Source organism: Amblyomma maculatum, chromosome 3 (genome assembly GCF_055883805.1).
Source record: "Amblyomma maculatum isolate TAMU_Amacu chromosome 3, ASM5588380v1, whole genome shotgun sequence".
Lineage (NCBI taxonomy): Eukaryota > Metazoa > Arthropoda > Arachnida > Ixodida > Ixodidae > Amblyomma > Amblyomma maculatum.
The window spans coordinates 138802498-138820057 of NC_139346.1; the positions used below are offsets into that span (position 1 = coordinate 138802498).

At 43.6% G+C, this 17560-nt stretch overlaps 1 protein-coding gene across 1 annotated transcript; it reads right to left on the bottom strand.

Moving 5' to 3' along the window:
* Positions 1-3578: 3578 nt before the first annotated feature.
* LOC146196184 (uncharacterized) lies at positions 3579-15643 on the bottom strand. Its single transcript, XM_084596343.1, has 7 exons — positions 15328-15643; positions 13667-13973; positions 11912-13338; positions 8135-8616; positions 7533-7817; positions 5135-5550; positions 3579-4118 (listed from the first exon to the last, which is right to left on the bottom strand). The coding sequence occupies exons 1-7, from the start codon at positions 15571-15573 to the stop codon at positions 3814-3816; spliced, it is 3468 nt and encodes a 1155-aa protein (XP_084452469.1). The 5' UTR covers positions 15574-15643; the 3' UTR covers positions 3579-3813.
* Between the last annotated feature and the right edge of the window lie 1917 nt (positions 15644-17560).

Below are 17560 nucleotides of genomic sequence, written 5' to 3' on the forward strand. Positions count from 1 at the left end.
AGCAAATATATGTCTTGCGTGACTGCATAATCAAATCTAATGTCTTCGAACTACCGAAATTAGCAGCGGGCAGAATGTGTAATTATTAAATTATTGTAATTTAGCGCTTGCACTGAGTTTTTCTACGCTTCGTCCCCGTTATTCGAGCTGTTAATTTCGGAAATGTATAGCCAACTCGCTCGTCTTGCTATCGTGTAGAAAACCGGTGTATATTTATTCTTTAGTGAAGTGCTGCATTCGTTGTAAAGAAATGATTTTGGTTTAGTTTTGTTCATTACAGTTACACTTTAGCATTATCGCGAGGTTACCCAGTATGTTCCTCAATATTTGTAGTCACAAATATGTCTTGCTATATCTATGCCCCCTATGTACTATTCAAATGTTTCCCAGTTTTTGAAATTGTACCCTCCCCGAAAGCGCACGGAGTTCGTTGCCGTTTACGTATTCTAACCTAGCCGTCATGGAGAGCGATTAAAACTACCCATCTCTCACAGCCGTTTGCTTCCTTTGTGTGAAGCGAAAGACTTAGGAAAAATCAAATCGAGAGAGCAAGCGCCTGAAGATCGATCGTGCTCTTATGTCTTGTTCTTATGCTACAAGGAACGAGAATTTCAACTTTTAGCAGAATATGCCCATACAACCCGCTGGCAAAAAAATCAAAGCACCGGCATGTAAATCTATTCGTACTAGCCAGTGTTCGGCTTAGCCCGAAATCTCCTTTTGCTTTGCTTTCAAGGATGCACTAAGATCGAAAAATTTTGCATTCGAGACAAGGTTTTAACGAAGGGTTCTTTTTAGGCAGTACCCATCTGGGCGTCTTGAGTGCCTTTTATTCTTGGATGACTATATCTGGCTCATTGTATAATAGTACTGTTTTGTGAGAAAACAGAGATGGAGAAAAGTGTCATGCAGAATTAAGAGATATACCAGGCTTGCATTTTGGTGCGAGGCGAGGTGTTGTCAAAATAATAAAGTCCATGCTCGGAAATCAGCGCAATACACATCTTTGCTGTCGTCTAACGTCCGTTTCTTTTCTTTTTCACTTTATTCTAATGGCACTGACTCGTATTATTCTGAGCCTTTTTCGATGTCTTGAGTTCTGTGCCTCAAGTTCTAGTGTTGATGAAGCATATCGAAATTGCAGCCGTAAATTCAAAGGTGCGCTCTCGCAAGGTCTGATTGCAAGCAGCCTAAATTCGCCTTAATTAATACCGGTGTGCGGGCTTCCCTAGAGCACTTGCACGGCTCGCTGAGGAAAAAAGAAAGCGAAAATTAAAAGCAGGCCATTTTCATAAAAAGAACTGCCAAAAAGCACTACGCGCTCTTTATAACAAAAGGAATGCACAACCGAAGTCGCTGAATGAAGGTGATGCTTTATTTTTCCCACAGTAACATAGCTGTAGCACTCTAAATCAATCTGCTCCTGCCTGTGTTGAAGTCAACAAAGAATAGCACTTTGAGCAATCAAGTAGGTCGAACTGGTGCGCATCGCTTTATAACCGCTATGGTTGGTTTTGAGATTTGCATCTTTACCATTCGCATCAAGTGAGAGTCCCTAATGACCTCAAAATGTCTTAGGAAAAAAAATTACTGCCATATTGTATACGCAGAATATTCTAAAAAATAAGGAACAAAAATTCCTCCCTTATTTACAAAAGAACAGCGACCTTTTGACGCTAAATTAAATGACCCGTTTTGAACTACTTAGTACGAATAATTTGCTCAGCTGATCCTAGACTAATGCTGTTTTCAACCCCTGTCAACAGACAAGGCGACAATATGGGCTAGCGGTATGTTTTAATGCGACAAGTCTTAGTAGAAGAGGTGTCGCCTTTTATTTTCACCGCTAGGAGGGCCAAACTTCCCTGAATAATTTCTGATTGTTCATTAAATTTTGTTATTTCATTGGATTATTAGTTATTTTCATTCATTATGTTTTATCACGGACGGTTTCCTTTATAGACAGCTTCGATGGCCAAAGTGTCAATATTAGAGAGGTACGGCTTAATTGCAGCGAATATTTTCGACGGCAGGATACGACGTACGCAGAGCGCGAAGAGAAGAGCTAAACGCTAAATAAAAAATTATGGAAGGAAAATACATTTTCAAATTTTTTTCCAGCATGTAAGCAAAACAAATGCGTTAAAGGTATCGTCATGTTAAATGTATCGTACTTTATCATCGCTATGTACAAGTAAATGCCATCTGGAGAGCATGTTCGACGTACTTCAATGTATGGTCAGAAAACGCTCTTTCGCAGCTTGTGTTTACAGCGTTACGTATTAAACACGGTAAGCCATTTATGCTGATAGCTTAGTATTTTCACGCTCTAGTCATTATTCTGTGGACAGCATTTAGGCAGGTTTGACCGGAATCACTACTAGCACAGACTTATGATTTTAACTCAGTTAATCTTTCTCGAATGCTGCTGTTTTTCGGTGCAGGCGAAACAGCGATATCCACGATATCAATGCACGCTAAAGAACCCTACGTGTTATAAATTGCCGAAGCGCTTCACTGCAGCATCCCGTATAGCCTCAGTTACTTTGGGATAATAGTTTTGAATAGTGTTCCAACGTGCACATCTTAAAATTTTCAGGCTATTCTATTATTTTTGTTTTGTTCGTATATATCACTATATGGGAATGTACTATAATGATCAAGGATATCGTGATATGCATGTTTTAGTTCATATACATTTACACATGAAATTTCGGTCCAAAACCGCATTTTACTTTAAATAATCAAACACACCATGATATCTGTAGTATCATTCTAGTTGCTTAGGTGGTTCTAGTCTTTGGCACAATATTGAAATCTTATGGGCTCTAGAATTAATAGAGCATGAGCATAGTCAAACAATGTTCGACATGAAATATATAACAACATAAAAGTTTGGCTACATATCTTGCCAATGAAGATATAGACATTGTGAAAAAGCAACTGACATTCAACTCCACTCACGAAATTGTGAACATGTAAAACTCTTAAAATGTGTAAATAAACTGTGATAATTTTGTATAGTAGTAAAGGTCTCTTATTTATTAACAAAAAAAAATAAATTGAGAATTTTGTAACTTGTTCGTACTGTTGTTTAATACCATGCAAATTAAACAAAATATTTCGCTGACAGCGATGTAATACACCTCTCTCACGTTCTGCACTGGTACTTCCTAACGAGATGGCCGCCGAAGTAATTCGTTGTGGTTTGCAGATCAACCCAAAAAGCAGCAATACTGGCTCGGAAAATCCTTCTCACACATGTACAAGAAATCATAAATGCAATTGTTTACATCACCTAAAATACAGTTTATGAACGTTAATCATCAGAAATGTTTAAAATTTTTGTCAACACTACTGTACGCGCACAGTTTTCTGACAAATCAATGGAAGCATTCATTGACCACGATTGTCGTTAGCTCGTCATGCCACCTTTACTAACCGCCGGTGTCCTTCATCCATAGCAACGAACGAATAGTCCAGCCTTGTCCTGTCCTCTTCTTTCCTGTGTTTCGTCCCTTGGCTGGTTAAGTATGAACCCTTACCAACTTGCCCAGTCGTCAACCTTGTTGAACGAACGCAGTCTTGTCAGTACGCCCGGGCAATTCCATTAAGCACTTGTCTTTGTTCGCGACACAATCAAACACCACATGTTCACCCACAGTCTTTCAACGAGTGGACGTACGAAAGTTGTTGCAGATCTTGGCAAACACCTTGCAGGAACTTCTCCCGTTGCAGCCAATTCCAACAAAACGCACACCCGCACACATCCAGAGCAATCGCTTATCACCCATCAAAACATATGCAATTACGTCACGAGCTGCACCACCAAACTGCTATCGTCACTAGCACTCCAGTCCAGAACTGACTTGCGATCACACGTCCGACGGCTGAGATGCACTGGAGGTCATCCTCTTGCAGGTCGATGAGTGGTACGCGGAGTTGACTTCTCGGGTACGTGCACTCACTCTGTCGAGCAAGATTATGCACGTAGATGGCTGCGTCGAAGTGAAGCATCTGTACGCGAAGAGTCTCACGCAGCCAGCGCCGCAGCCATCGACTCAGCCACAGCAGCTGACAGTCACATACCCAGGGATTATCCTCCAGCCGAATTCCCCCTGCGGACGCGTGAAATTGCCATGCATTATTATGAGCACAGGTCAAAACTAAGCCCAAAGAGCTTGTAAACCCATTATCCCCCTGGCAAAGAAGAGGAAGATGAGAAGAAGAGGAAGATGAAATGTGCCTGAGTGTTGAAGAGGAAGCGTGGTGAAGAGGAAGTGTTTTCAAATTCTAATTACAGTTGGTAGTGTGCGCGTGTGTTGTGTATCTTCTCTTGTGTTTGTGCTTTTTGCGCCACATATCTGAATACGATGCAGCACCAACTAGCCTCTCAAGCCGTTATTTTGTAAACCTAAACACATTCGGTATATCTATTTTCTGCTACTTCTCTTTGCAAAATTTTGGGAACGTTTGAATCGTTTTCTCCTAAGAACAGTAACCTTTTCGTTTCCAAAAATTAGTGCCCCTAAAGGAACTGAAGTGAACTTTTCCGCCATATGCTTCTGTTCTGTACGTGCCTCTTGCCTCCAGAGTTCCCTGAGAAAGCACGGCAATTGCTGTCGAGGACGTATAACACAAATAAACTAAGAAAATTTCGACCAAAGTACGAATATTGATCGAAAACGGACTTTCGCAGTTTTTGCGCTGCTGCTAACCTTGTGTAGTTGGCCGAAATAAAACACATTTGTCAACAATAAAATGTCTCCTTTTATTGATTGATTTGATGACGCTGCCCCATACTGCGGCACTTGCCAGACGTCTACGGTAGCGTCGGAGGTGATTTCGCTCTGTCAAGGTCAATGACCTAGCCATATGGTCGATGTATTACTGGCCTTTATCATGGTAAAGATGTATATGCACAGTGTATAGGCACATCATGGTTATGGTGCTTAGGGACTATGCTTGGATAACTGGTATATCCGTGCTATGCAGCTGCTCCAATTGGAAGCAAGGCGCATATCTGTGGGTAGTACCGCGTGGATTAGTGGTTTTTGTATTATTATACCCTGCAGTGCTACAATGAGCTGAATTACTGAATTGCAATTCTTTTTTTTTTTTCTCATTCACATACCTGCCAAGTGTTGAGTGCTCTTCCAGACACCGTCAGAGTCAGCAGGCTTGAGGACTTCGGGCCCGATAGACGAGAGCAAATTTCCCCTCAAGTCCAGCGTCAGGTAGCGCACGTCGGCAAGGTAGCGTAGCAAACCAGCGGGAAGCCTCCGTATGCTGGTTCCCGTCAGCCTGAGCACGAGCTCGTGGCTGCCGTGGAGGCCCAAAAGGGCATCGGGAAACACGACGCGCAGCTGGCGGCCCGTGATGGTCAGTTCAGTGAGCTTGGCGCCGAAGGCCCACTGCAGCTGGTGCGAAAGCACTGGCTCCTCCACGTCTACCAGCACTCGTCGAAGGGAGTGCAGCTGCGATACTAGCTCCTGTAGGCGGAAGGAACGCACTGACCCGTAGCTGCTCGTCAGCAGGCTCTTGAGAAACCTGCAAGGCGTGTCATCCTTGAGTTGCTTGTTTGTATCGCTGCCACCCTGGTACGAATTCTCATCATGACGCATGCAGGGACACCAGTAAATATTGTCCGATAGGCATAGATGAATAATCCTGAAGTCCATGGGTGCATATATTAGCTGTTTTTGAGCAAACCCGAAGAAGGGTAATATAAAATGGCCTCGGGGAGTGACATTGGCAACTTACTCATGTTTATGTCGATCCCGAATATTCTAATACGGATGTGTCGAATTATTGTTTATACCAAGCTCTAACAATATCCCTGGGAAAATGGTGTGCAAAACTCGCTTTTATTGAGCTCCGTTCAGCAGTATATTCGATATATCTAACTGCGCTCCGTGCCCTTCCAAGGGGCGCTTCTCCTAATGACTGCTCCCCGATCACTTTTCGCACGCGCGGCGCGATTGGTTCAGCAACCAATTAGGCATCCTCTGCCAGCACTACCACTACAAAACAGCTTGACGAGGCGAACGCCTAGTAATTTGAAAAGAACCATCGGCCTGGAGTGATTGTTTTCAACACGACTTAGCAGTCATGGGGTTAAGGAAGTCACATAACAAAACATCGGGTGTGATGCAGTGAAGCCATTTTTGCTGACCGAAGGCATGCAGTGATTGTGGCGGGGTTTGCTTCTCTGCTGTATGATGACAAAGAATCTACTGCGCCAATAACATAGTTAGATATCCTCTTATTAGCGGTGGGTATTTTCAAATGACTTTCCGCAGCACGGCACTTTTGCAACACATTACGGCAGGCGTCCCAAGCGGCCCGGCACCAGGCGTGAGCAGATGATCTCTAATGATCAATATCTCCCTACGAAATATGTGGAGTTCTTGCGTCCATGAAAGCTGCTTGCGGAGGCTGCAAGTTTGCCGTCGGGCAGTACATGGTTGCCGTTAGGCGCTGCTAACGTGTACACCTCATTCACGCTGCTTATTTATAGAGGAGCTCAGCTTTGTCATATTTTAAAGTGAGAATTATCGACCTTCAAGTCCGATATCCTCGGGACCTGCTGTATATAGTTTTTACTTCGAAATGTAAGGAATCAATATTATCTGTCAAAAACAGCAGGATGCAAAGTTTGTGTCTAAAATTTGGATTGAAATGTCATAATGGCTTCCAGTGCATGGAAAGCATAGTTTCAACTAGTAGAAATGGTTATCAAAAGGATTCACGTAAAATAGTTGGCTCATTCTGGTCTGAAAACGAAACCTTCATTATGCTTCCGCAGAGTAATTTTCGTTTTTACCTTAAGATTTACGTTAGGATTTTTCTTGTATTTACGTTTTGTTTTGTCGTTTGTTCGTGTAAAATAATAAGCAAGGTTTAGATCTGAGTATCGTTGGCATTTGTTATTTCCATTTCTTTTTTTTGCTGTTAACTAATGTAATTCAAACTCCGGCTACCCAGCCCCGCACACAAGCGATAGCGCTTAAGCGGGCTGGAACATGTATTTTGTGCACAGAGTTGAATAAAGGATATTAGAATTATTATTATTAATGTAATATATCTTATACTGTTGAAGTGTAGGAGTAGTGCATAGCAGTCAAATAGCCTATTGCACCTAATTCCTAGTTCACTAAACAAGTACGAGAATCAATGAACCACCTTCGGCTCAGCCAAAGATACTATCACAATGGTAGGGGTATGTTGATATCCAGTGTTTAGAAATAACCTTTGCGCAGCTATTTGCTTTGCTATCTAAGGTTTCTGCGTACTACATCAGGCTAAGAATCTGCCTGTCAGATTTTGGTTGTATCATCCGACGCGCAGCTTCGCTGCAACTCTAGCAGAAGCGTGGTCATATGAGGATCAAAATATACGTAACCCTCCAAAAGAGGGTTTTCAGAGCTGCGCCCAGGACTCTTCAAATCGACATCAAACTTAGTATGATATATAACACTGATTGTCTTGCGCAATGAACAATCGGCTCCCAAAAGTGCGTGTCGTCATACCTCAGACCGTGCAGCGCTCTTGGATCAAGAAACTTGAGTTGCAAGCGCCTGATGTCAAGTGACTGGAGGCTGTGTGCTCCGACGAAGCTATCGGTGGCCAGAAAGGTGATCGGGTTTCCGGACAGATCCAGTGAGCGGAGCATAGGCAGTAACGGCCATAGGTGGCGTGGTACCGATTCCAGGAGGTTTCTAGACAAATCCAGGTCTTTAAGGTTCTTCAGGTGGCGGAATGAGTCGGTAGAAACGTTGAACAAGAAGTTCTCCGCTACATCCAGCTTCGTCATCCTTGAGGTTGTGGGTTTTCGTTCACAGCAGAAGAGAATAAACAAACAGAATAATAAGACAAAACAACTCCCTATATTACAACACGTGCCGCATATGAAGCTTACGCTAAGGTAAATAATCGGCATATACTTGTGCTGCATGCAAAGACTGACGTGCTTTTCGACTATCAACTACTAGTTACATTGAAACTAAATGCCATGCCCTGCCTCCTTCGCTTCCACTTTCCGATGTTACCGGAATGCGAAATTAGGAAACAGCTAGGCTGAAACGAATTCGGTATCGCCAAAGACAAAAAGACTAGAGGTAAATCTGCTCACCTCTTCAAGTAGAGTGGTGGTAGTCTTGCCAGGCTGCAGTTTCTGAGTCTTAAAGTCTCCAACATCTTCAGTGGTTGAAGACAGGCCTTATTTAGGGAGAACAGTGGGTTATGGGCGAGGTCCAGGTGCATGATTTGACCGAGTCTCGCAAACGTTTCCTCCCCGATGACAATCAGTTGATTTTGTGACAGGTTGAGGGCTAGGAGATTTTGCAGGCTTTCAAACATTCTTGCACCAATGTTGGAAATCTTGTTGCAGGAGATGTCGAGGACGCGCAGCGTCCTTTTTACAGCAGTCACAGAGTCGCAGTGGGTGAGGTTGTTGAACGAGAGATTGAGGCGCTCGAGTGCGGTGTTCTCGAAGGCGTCGACTGGCAGAAAGGAGATGGCATTACGGCTTAAGTCCAGCACTCGGAGCTTCGTCAGGTTTCCGAAAGCAGATTGGCCGATGGACTCGATTCTGTTTTCACTGAGGACAATTACCTGCGTCATAGTTTAGAGGAATCGTATTAGAGGATATATTTTAAGTGCCATAAAAAATATAGACTTACATTGGACAAGCGCGAAGTCAAGCCTTTCCCCACTTAATGTTGGGTCACCTGTATTTGTGATGTTATTGCAGAAGAAATGAACCCAGAAAGGTGGAGGAGGAACAAATGACTGTGTACCGGCACTTAATCATTGGTTGGATGACAAATGAGTTATTAACTCTTTTTGTTCGTGCTCACCGGGATAATGTATGTGATCTGACTTTTAAATGAGAAGGCGAGGGTAGGGCAGAGTGCCAAAAGAGCTTCCAGTCATCGCATCCTGTTGTTCATGCCTAAAGCAAAGAAGGAACTGTTTGCAATCCTGGCATTGCAGTCAGTACACGCGAAACACAATAGAAATTTATATCTTCGCAATGTTCGTAACATCGCATGCTACCCTAAACCTGGGGCAAAGTGTGATGGTGCTCCCTCCCCCCTCAAAAAAATAAATAAAAAAAATAAAACACCTTTGTAATAATAATGCCTTATCCACTCCCGCAGTTATTAGAAATGGGTGTGCGTATGTTTATGCGGAATTTCTTAGACCATTCATGGTCGACGCGTAGTAGTATGGGCAAGTGTGTATAAAGAAAAACATCTTATCCTGAACGACAATGTATTGAATCTCAAATTATTTTGAATAAGTGAACCAAAATAAGGCAACTGTTTTATTTCAACCTAGGCTGATCAGCTATCTACTGCACAAATGAAAGGACGTTAAAAGTTCTGATGGACCGCTGCTCTTGTCCGAGGCGGTCACTAATCAAGCATACCAAATTCCTTAACTGTCCTAGTCCACGGCCTAGCACAACCGCTCTGCGCTCGTAACCACAAAGTCACAGCCGGTGCTGTAGTAAAAGATTGAGTGTTTCATTTGAGCTCGAACAGCATTATGCTGCTTTTTGAAGCGGACCACCAAAGCACTGGTCTGTATCGGCTCGCTCCCCTCGGGTCGAGCAAAGTTCATTGCGGCCACTTTTCCCAAACATTCGCTGGACCTACAGGGCGGATTAATATGTGTCGCAGACCTCCAGGTAAGCATGCTTTTTGGTCAGTAAAGTAGCAATATCTAAGGCACAAAAGCTCAACAAAATCTTGTCTTTTCATCTTTGTGAACCCGGGGTTATAATGTCTAAAATAACATTAAATACTAACTACCGATTCAGAACCCCTTGTCGGAGAAATAGAAAAATCAACCAGACACCACACAAGAATAACTCAATGGCGAATGTATATATGGAACCATCGCCTCTCCTGCCATTCAGTAATAGTTTTGTACAGAAATAGTGTAGTTGTACGTTGATATTATTAAATCTAGAACGTTCTATCTTTCCAGAACATACAAAAGTCAAATTATCAAGCAATAATTAAATAAAGAAATGGGAAGACAACCTATACATGAAAAAGACAGAGGATAGAGTTGTGCAAGAAAAATAACCAGAAATATTTATCGCTTTCTTCAAACACCTCCATTGCTTTTATATACACACCGCCCCTCTTTTTTCCCCGTATGTTTTGTATTTTTTGCTGTTGTCTTTCTTCTTTTCTGCAAAATTTTCGATTTTGCACACTTTTATTTTATATTGGTTTACGTTGTTTATGCCCGTAGTGCTTTTGGCGGTGCAGGCTGCGCAATGTTACTTTTATTTCTTTTTAAACTGCCCGCGCTAACTTCAGTTGTCTGAAACTGGTGAACGGTACATTCAGTTTGCACGCCCATTGGATTCTCTGTTTGCATTTGGAGGTCCTACAGGCGGTGAAACGCAAAAAGTGACGGAATACCAGTATATAACGTGGGGGTGGCGCTGCTTGATTCCTTTGTCGCTGCAGGCAAACTACGCGGAGAAGAAAACTGGAAGGGCGAGTGTGGCCCAATTTTACCTCGGAGGGCAAACTCTAGATTGCTTTAGTGGGTCCCACTCATTTGAAGCAAAACTTAGAAAGTTTTTGTAAACGAGTGGTAATTATCCACTGTGGCCATAAGTTTATTTCGAATGCAGAATGACACCAAGTGTTGCGCCGAAGTGCAAAAGCAAAAAAGAGTAAATGAACAAACTCCATAGATAGACAAGTTGAGAAAAATAGAAAGCCATATATATCCCTAGTGAAAAAAGCCATATGAGTCACAATAACCTCATACAAAGTTCTCATACTAAACTCACACAAATGTCCTATAATCTCATATATTTCTCATACGTTGAATGAGATTTGTATGTTATGATATGAGATTTGTACGAGTTTAGTATGAGTTTAGTGTAAGAATTTTTATGAGATTATTGTGACTCATAGAGATTTTTTCACTAGGGCATGTTTCATTCATGGACTATATCGTAGGATGCTTCAAAATTAGGTTTAAATAAAAGCTCCAGCAAGATGTCAGAGGAGGGAACAAGAGCTTCGGCTTTGTGCTCAGCCGTCTCTGTTGCGTTCTTTATCAACTAATAACGTCATTGCAATGTAATAAGACTCAAAACAGACTCAAAATGCCCACTTACTGATAGTGAGACATTTTCATTCGCATAAAGATGCTTCTGTAAGGAGCATTACCGGCATTCGCTTCTATATAGCCCGCCCAAGGCGTCCAATAACATCCTCAGGCCTTTGAAGGCAACTCGACACTCTGAGTATTTACTTTTTAATAAACCACAAATATTCCCTTTAGATGAGAAATATAATTAAAAGCGGGAGGTGACTTCCAAGGTTTCAGATTTTTGTCGTTTCAATGTCGTTATTCTGCGCATTATGCATCGCTGGGTCAGCATGCTGGTTCTAAGCATGGATATGGAGTATCCCTATCGTGACTACACACATTGGAATGTCTGTGGTATAATTTTTTCTACTGCGTCCGGAAACAGTATACCGGCATATAGGAAAGGCGACATATTTTGAGCCACTTTACTTTGTTAGTACATGCAAAAAATAACGCATTGAAACCCACCGGAAATCTACTAGAACTACCAATAAATCATCACCTGTGAAACCAAGATTGATGCACTTATTTTTCGTAAATGATGCAATTTTTTTGTACACAAGGTTGTATGACCACGGCGCGTAAATGTTATCTGTATTTATGAAAATTAGCCTTGTACAAATATGCCAGATTTGATAGCAACCCGACCGCATCCACAAAAGCTGACGCCACGCTTCAATTAGATAAATTGAAAAACAACTCTTTTCCTGCTTAATTACAACTTGCGAAAACGTGCACAGTAATCTGATTGCGGCTGTAGGATATCAGCATGCGTCACCTGTAAATCCGGTGACTCCTGGAAAGCACCAAAGCTGACATTGGTAAGCGCATTGTGGTCGCCGTGGAAGGTTTGCAGGACGCCAAGACTCTCGAAGAGGTCACTGACGTCGGCAATCTTGTTATGAGACACGTGAAGGTTCAGTAAGGAGGATCCTACACTAGTTAGAAACAGGCTGTCTATATCAGATAGCTGATTGTGACTAACATCTAAGGTGCGCACTCCGTAGTCTCGTGTCTCATTTGACTTCGACTCATAGGTGTCGGACCCAGCCTGAAGAGACGTTAAAGCGTTCTGTGACAGGTTCAATAATAGAGCGCCGCTTCCAGACTGGTGCAAGCAGTCAAGGCTGAAGGACGTGAGGTAGTTGTGCTGCAAGAGCAAGCTTGAAAGCTTCGACAAATTTTTGAACGCTCCCGCGTCTATAGCCTCAATCCTGTTCCTCGACAGGACGATGTTGTGAAGGCCGGGAAGGTCCCTGAATGCACCATGGCGCACAATCTGTATCTTGTTTCCGAGAAGGACAACATTTGCAAGCCGGGACAGGTTCTTGAATGTGTCTGTCTCTATGACCGCCAAATCGTTGTGCGCCAAGACTACCCTGTTCAGCCTCAGATGAATGTGCTCCTTGAAGAATCCAGGAGTAATGTAGCCAATGTGATTTCCTTCCATGTCAAAGTGTACGAGTGACGGCAAACCCTGTAGATACGAATCGGTCAGATTTAGCATCTGGTTATGGTCCAGCTGAAGCCACTGGACGCGTTTCAGATGGCGAATAAGCTCCAACGGCAAAAAGCGCTGTCCCAAAGCCGAGCTCAGTTCGAGCACTTCCAGCGTGGGTCTCAGAGGTAGGAAGACGTGGTGGTCTAAGAAGTGTATTCCGTTGAAGGACAGCTTGAGCTCCCTGAGCCGCGGCAGGTAGACGAACGTGTCCCTTGACAGGGATCGAATGCCATTGTTGGCGAGGCTGAGAACGGTGAGGTTGCGTCCCCACAACTCAAAATCTTCCGCACTCACCGTGTGTATGCGATTGTCCTGCAAGCTGAGGCGGCTAAGACGCTCAGTAGTTCGTAAGGCACTGCACGGGATACGATCGAACTGGTTCCCGGAGAGGTCAAGGACTTCTAGTACGCTGCGGAAGCTATGTACATCGTCTGGCTCGAGAGTCGTGAGCGAGTTTCCACGAAGATATAGCACCGACAGTGACGTCAGAGCTCGCGCGGCGTCGGGAAAGCGGCGGAAAAGGTTGAAGCTTAGATCTAACACGATCAGAGCAGACTCCAGTCCACCGAAGACGTGCTCGGCTATTGCGGCGAGTCTGTTGTTGGCTAGGGAGAGTCTTTCCGCCGACACGCTCCGGAAGAGGCCGACGGGAAGCTCTGTGATAAAGTTGAACTCCATGTGCAGGTCACGTAGATACACCGAGCCTGCGAGGAAGAAGTTCGTGAGAGATTACGAACGGGGTGATTTTCAAAAATATGTAATCATAACGCACGTACACCATGCAACTGTGAAGTGTTATTCATTCAAGGTGTCCAAGCTACCTACTGCGCGTAGTTCTGGTCAATTAAAAGCTGAAAAACGTCGGCTGTCGAATTCCTGAGACCACATGTCACACAAAGTTGAAAATGGCCATATCTCTAGTTGTATTTTGTCTAGTTCAATCAATAAGGGCATACATATTTCCTTTGTAAGTTAAAAATCTATTTTAGTGGCGAACGAAGCATTGTAATTACCGTGATCTATTATACTAACCATTGAACAGTTTCTCGGGCAAATGATCCATGAGATTTCGGCTCAGGTCCAGCGTATCCAAGTGGCGGGTTGGCAGAAACCAAGATTCGTGCAGTGTCTTGAGCAAGTTACCACCCAGGAAGAGGGCGGAGAGATGGCGCAGTTTTCGGAAGGCGTGCCTTGGCATGTGTTCGAGCAGGTTGTGGGCCAGGTTAAGGCGGGTTAGTGATTCGGGAAAGGGTGAGCCGACAACTTCTGACACCAGATTCCTATCCAGCTCCAGCGTCGCAAGGTCGGTCAAGTTGGAGAAGACGCCATCCCGAAGGACCTGTGAACAATTCAGTGGCCATGATTAGCAGATGCCATTTCACGAGCATCAGTATAAATCTATTTAGGCGGGAAACTTTGTTCCGCTCTACGCAGATCAATTTTGAGATGTTTCAAACGTGCTCCTAGCAGTTTTTGTTTGGCCGCTGGTACCAGTACTCTTACATCTCAGTTGCTCAGTGTTGTCCGCCTTACACAACTTAACTAGGGAAATGTAACTAAATACTTTTGTATTAACTTCAGGTTAATTTCGACATAAGAGAAATGAAAAATCTCTGGACTATTTGTGACGTCAATGGATGATGACAAACCTTAGGCTTTTCACAGTAATTATTGCGTAGCCATTTAGTAGAGATAGAGTGCTGGTTAACAAGGTCAATATTATCCACCACAGCGTTATGGTAAGGTTTGACTGAACATATTTCAGCCGACTTGAAATTTACGAACAGGGGCCAACAGCTCAAGTAGGAAGGCGTCAATATTGGCAATGTGGGATCGAGACGTCTTTTCTGGCAAAGCGAGTCTGAACGTGTTTAACAACCTAATGCTAGACTGAATGAATTTGCTTTTATAGACTTTGTAAAGCGCAACTGCTCAGACGTAGCGACCACCGTTTCTCCATCTCTGCCGGATTTACACAGATGACTAAGGTCAGAAAAAGTGGAGAGGCACATTTAGTTTGTGGGGTTCCCACACCGTACACAGGATGGCACTGTGTTCATTAAACCACCGCAAAAACTCTTATCGATTGATGCATTCACTAATCTTAGTTGCCCCACATCCCCAGCATAATAATATTTTGGTAAATTAAAATATTATGGTTGCGTGACTGGTCTGCTCTGACGCTCAAATTAGATCATTTTTTTATGATGCGATCTAGAAAAGACACGGCAAATATTGTTTTTCTGTTAACAGTTTTTTACAATTGTAAACGCAATGTTGCTGGTATTCTTTTATGAATATTAGCAATGAAAATTGCTTCGCATTTTAAGAAAAGAGAATTTAATTTCCTAGAGGTTGGATCAGCCAAGAACAGCATATAAACAACAGAAAGCGCGAAATCGCGCTATGCCAACAAGAGGTATCGACCCAGGTCCCTCCCCATTGTGTTCTCTCCTTTCTGTGCGAGTTTTTATTCGACACGGGATAAGCTGTGAAGAGCAGATTTCATGGTCAGGTTACCTCTATTAGTCATAACTTACTTAATATCGCATCCCAGCCTTCAATTTGTCTTTTGAGATCAAAGAAGGATAGGTCGACTACCAGTGCGTCATATCCGCTGTTAAATACATATGCTACAGAAGTGAACAAAAAAAAAGTATATTTCATAAGTTTGGTGACTTCGTCCCATTCACCTTGATCTCATTCCCTCCAAGGAACAGGCTCCGCAGGCCGACATTTCGCGACAGCTCATCCCATTCGACGCGGCGCAGTTCCTGGATACGGTTTCCCTGCAAGTTGAGCCACTGTAGATGGCGCAGATGGCGGAGCGCGTGCAACGGCGCCTGCGTCAAGGCGTTGTGGCTCAAGTCGACAGACACCAGGTTGTCCTCGGCACCGCAGAAGGCACATGGCAGGATTCGGCTGAGGGAATTATGCATGAGCCGCAGCGTCGAGAGGCGTGTGCCGGCGAGAGAATCATTCTGCAATACCTCCAAGCCTGAACGAACCAGTGTCACCTGGGCATAATAAACCAATATTTTAAGGATAGGTTGTTGCTTCGGAATCTTTTCTGGGACCCTTTAAAACATTAAGATTTTAAAGCAATCAAACAACTCATAGAGAGCGGCAATTGAGCATGCGCCTGAGTGTTCTGTTGCCTAACATCTGGTGCGAACAAATTGAAGGCGGCTCTTTCTCGTTTTCACTGCAAACAGGCATATAGTGTCAGTCTTTGAGACTTCCATGCCAATAAGAATGCAAAATTAAGGGGCCGCTGTCAACTTTAGAGCAGAAAGCGCCAATACCCCATGGATTGCATTATATAATAACGTAAAAAGGTTCGAGGGCATGACATCAGGAACTGAATTGTATAGCTCTGTTCTTATCCAGTGTCTGAGAGAACAGACGTGGAGGATAAAGTCGGGATTGCATGGTGCGGCGTGAGCTAGTGAAATCAAGTGAGCGGAAAAAAAGTGGAATTTCTGTGCAATAATTGCTTTTCTCGTGTCCCGGAAAAAATCGTATTCGATTAGCTTCGAATCCTCGTACGCTTTTATGCGACCCAGTGGTTCAATAAGGCACCCATACGCGTACAAAGGGAGCGAGCAGAAGCTCACGAATGTTTCTTCCGTGGTCATGAACACACGGCTGGAACTCACCTGTCCGTTTTCACAGTCTCCGATGTCTGTGGGAAAGAAGGAGAAGGGCACGGCTATGCACACGACGTCTCGCACCACCTCGTGGCTGCAGGAGCAGAGCCGGTTGAACTCGCAAGGCTGCTGCTGATGTTGTGGCTGAGCAAAGCACAACATCGCCAGGAGGAGAAGCAGCACTGGCCACCGGACGGCGGCCGTGCAGCCTCCCGACCTTATAGTCACTCGGAGAATGGAAGTCCAAGCAAGATGCATCCTCTTATGGCGTGAAAGACCTATACACGTGCTGTGGTAGGGTAACGAAAGAAAGTTAAATAAAATAATATTCAAAAAATAGTATAGCATCTTAATATCGGCGGGATTGATTGCAAAGGTCTGTTCTATCCGACGAAATACATCTAGTTTCGCATAATTCGGTACTTTATCTGTGGCCTGCTTTTTTGATTGATTGATTTATAGGAAGGGAAAGACGCCGTAACAGTCTCACTTGTTTTCTGTGGACACCTCAGCCGTGCCGTAAGGGAAGGGAGGAAGGTGAGAGTGAGAGTGGAAAGAGTGAAGAGGAGCCGTAGTGGAGGGCTACGGAGTAATTTCGACCACCTGGGGATCTTTAACGTGCGCTGACATCGCACAGCACACGACGCCTCTTCGTTTCGCCTCCATCTGTGGCCTTTTCTGCCAAAGTGCACATAACATGTAACTTTTTGCCAGTAATTTCAAAATTTTTATTTTCTTGCAGTACAGAAACTACCCACAGAGATAACAAATGAAGGCGTTCTGAAGAGCTTACCGGTTTAGCTGTTTACGCACTCGCATTCAAGCCAACGGCGTAAATTCATGCTATGGTTCTCAATACCAAGTCGCAAATACTGGCACGTTTTGATAGCACAATATTGAATCAACTGCAAAGGTGATATTGAACGTTTCTACAACGTGTTCGGTTCTCCTACGCAAATAGTGAGCCAAATCCAGAAGGTATTTTTAACCTATATATTGGCAGAGGCGAGCGGGCAGAAAGCACTCCACACGCTCGCTGTGTGACGCGTGTTTCAAGGCTATCTGGTTTGGAAAAGTCGTGTACGCAAACTTTTTTTTTTTATTATAACTGATATGAACATTATATGCAGAAAGGTAGAAAAGGTAAACAAATCAGGCGCCTAAACGCAGCCGTAAAGGAAGAGTCTCGTCTAGTATTGTAACTGCCTTTAATGCACTCAATAATGTCGTGCTTGATGATATATATATATATATATATATATATATATATATATAT

Excerpts from the sequence above, each read along its gene's own strand:
- LOC146196184 (XM_084596343.1), bottom strand. The coding sequence starts at position 15,573 with ATGCATAATTCCCTCAGCCGAATCCTGCCATGTGCCTTCTGCGGTGCC. Across the intron at positions 13,974-15,327 it reads TTGGAGGGAATGAGATCAAG|GTCCTTCGGGATGGCGTCTT; the intron begins GTGAATGGGACG and ends AATTGTTCACAG. Across the intron at positions 13,339-13,666 it reads GCCCGAGAAACTGTTCAATG|GCTCGGTGTATCTACGTGAC; the intron begins GTTAGTATAATA and ends TCTTCCTCGCAG.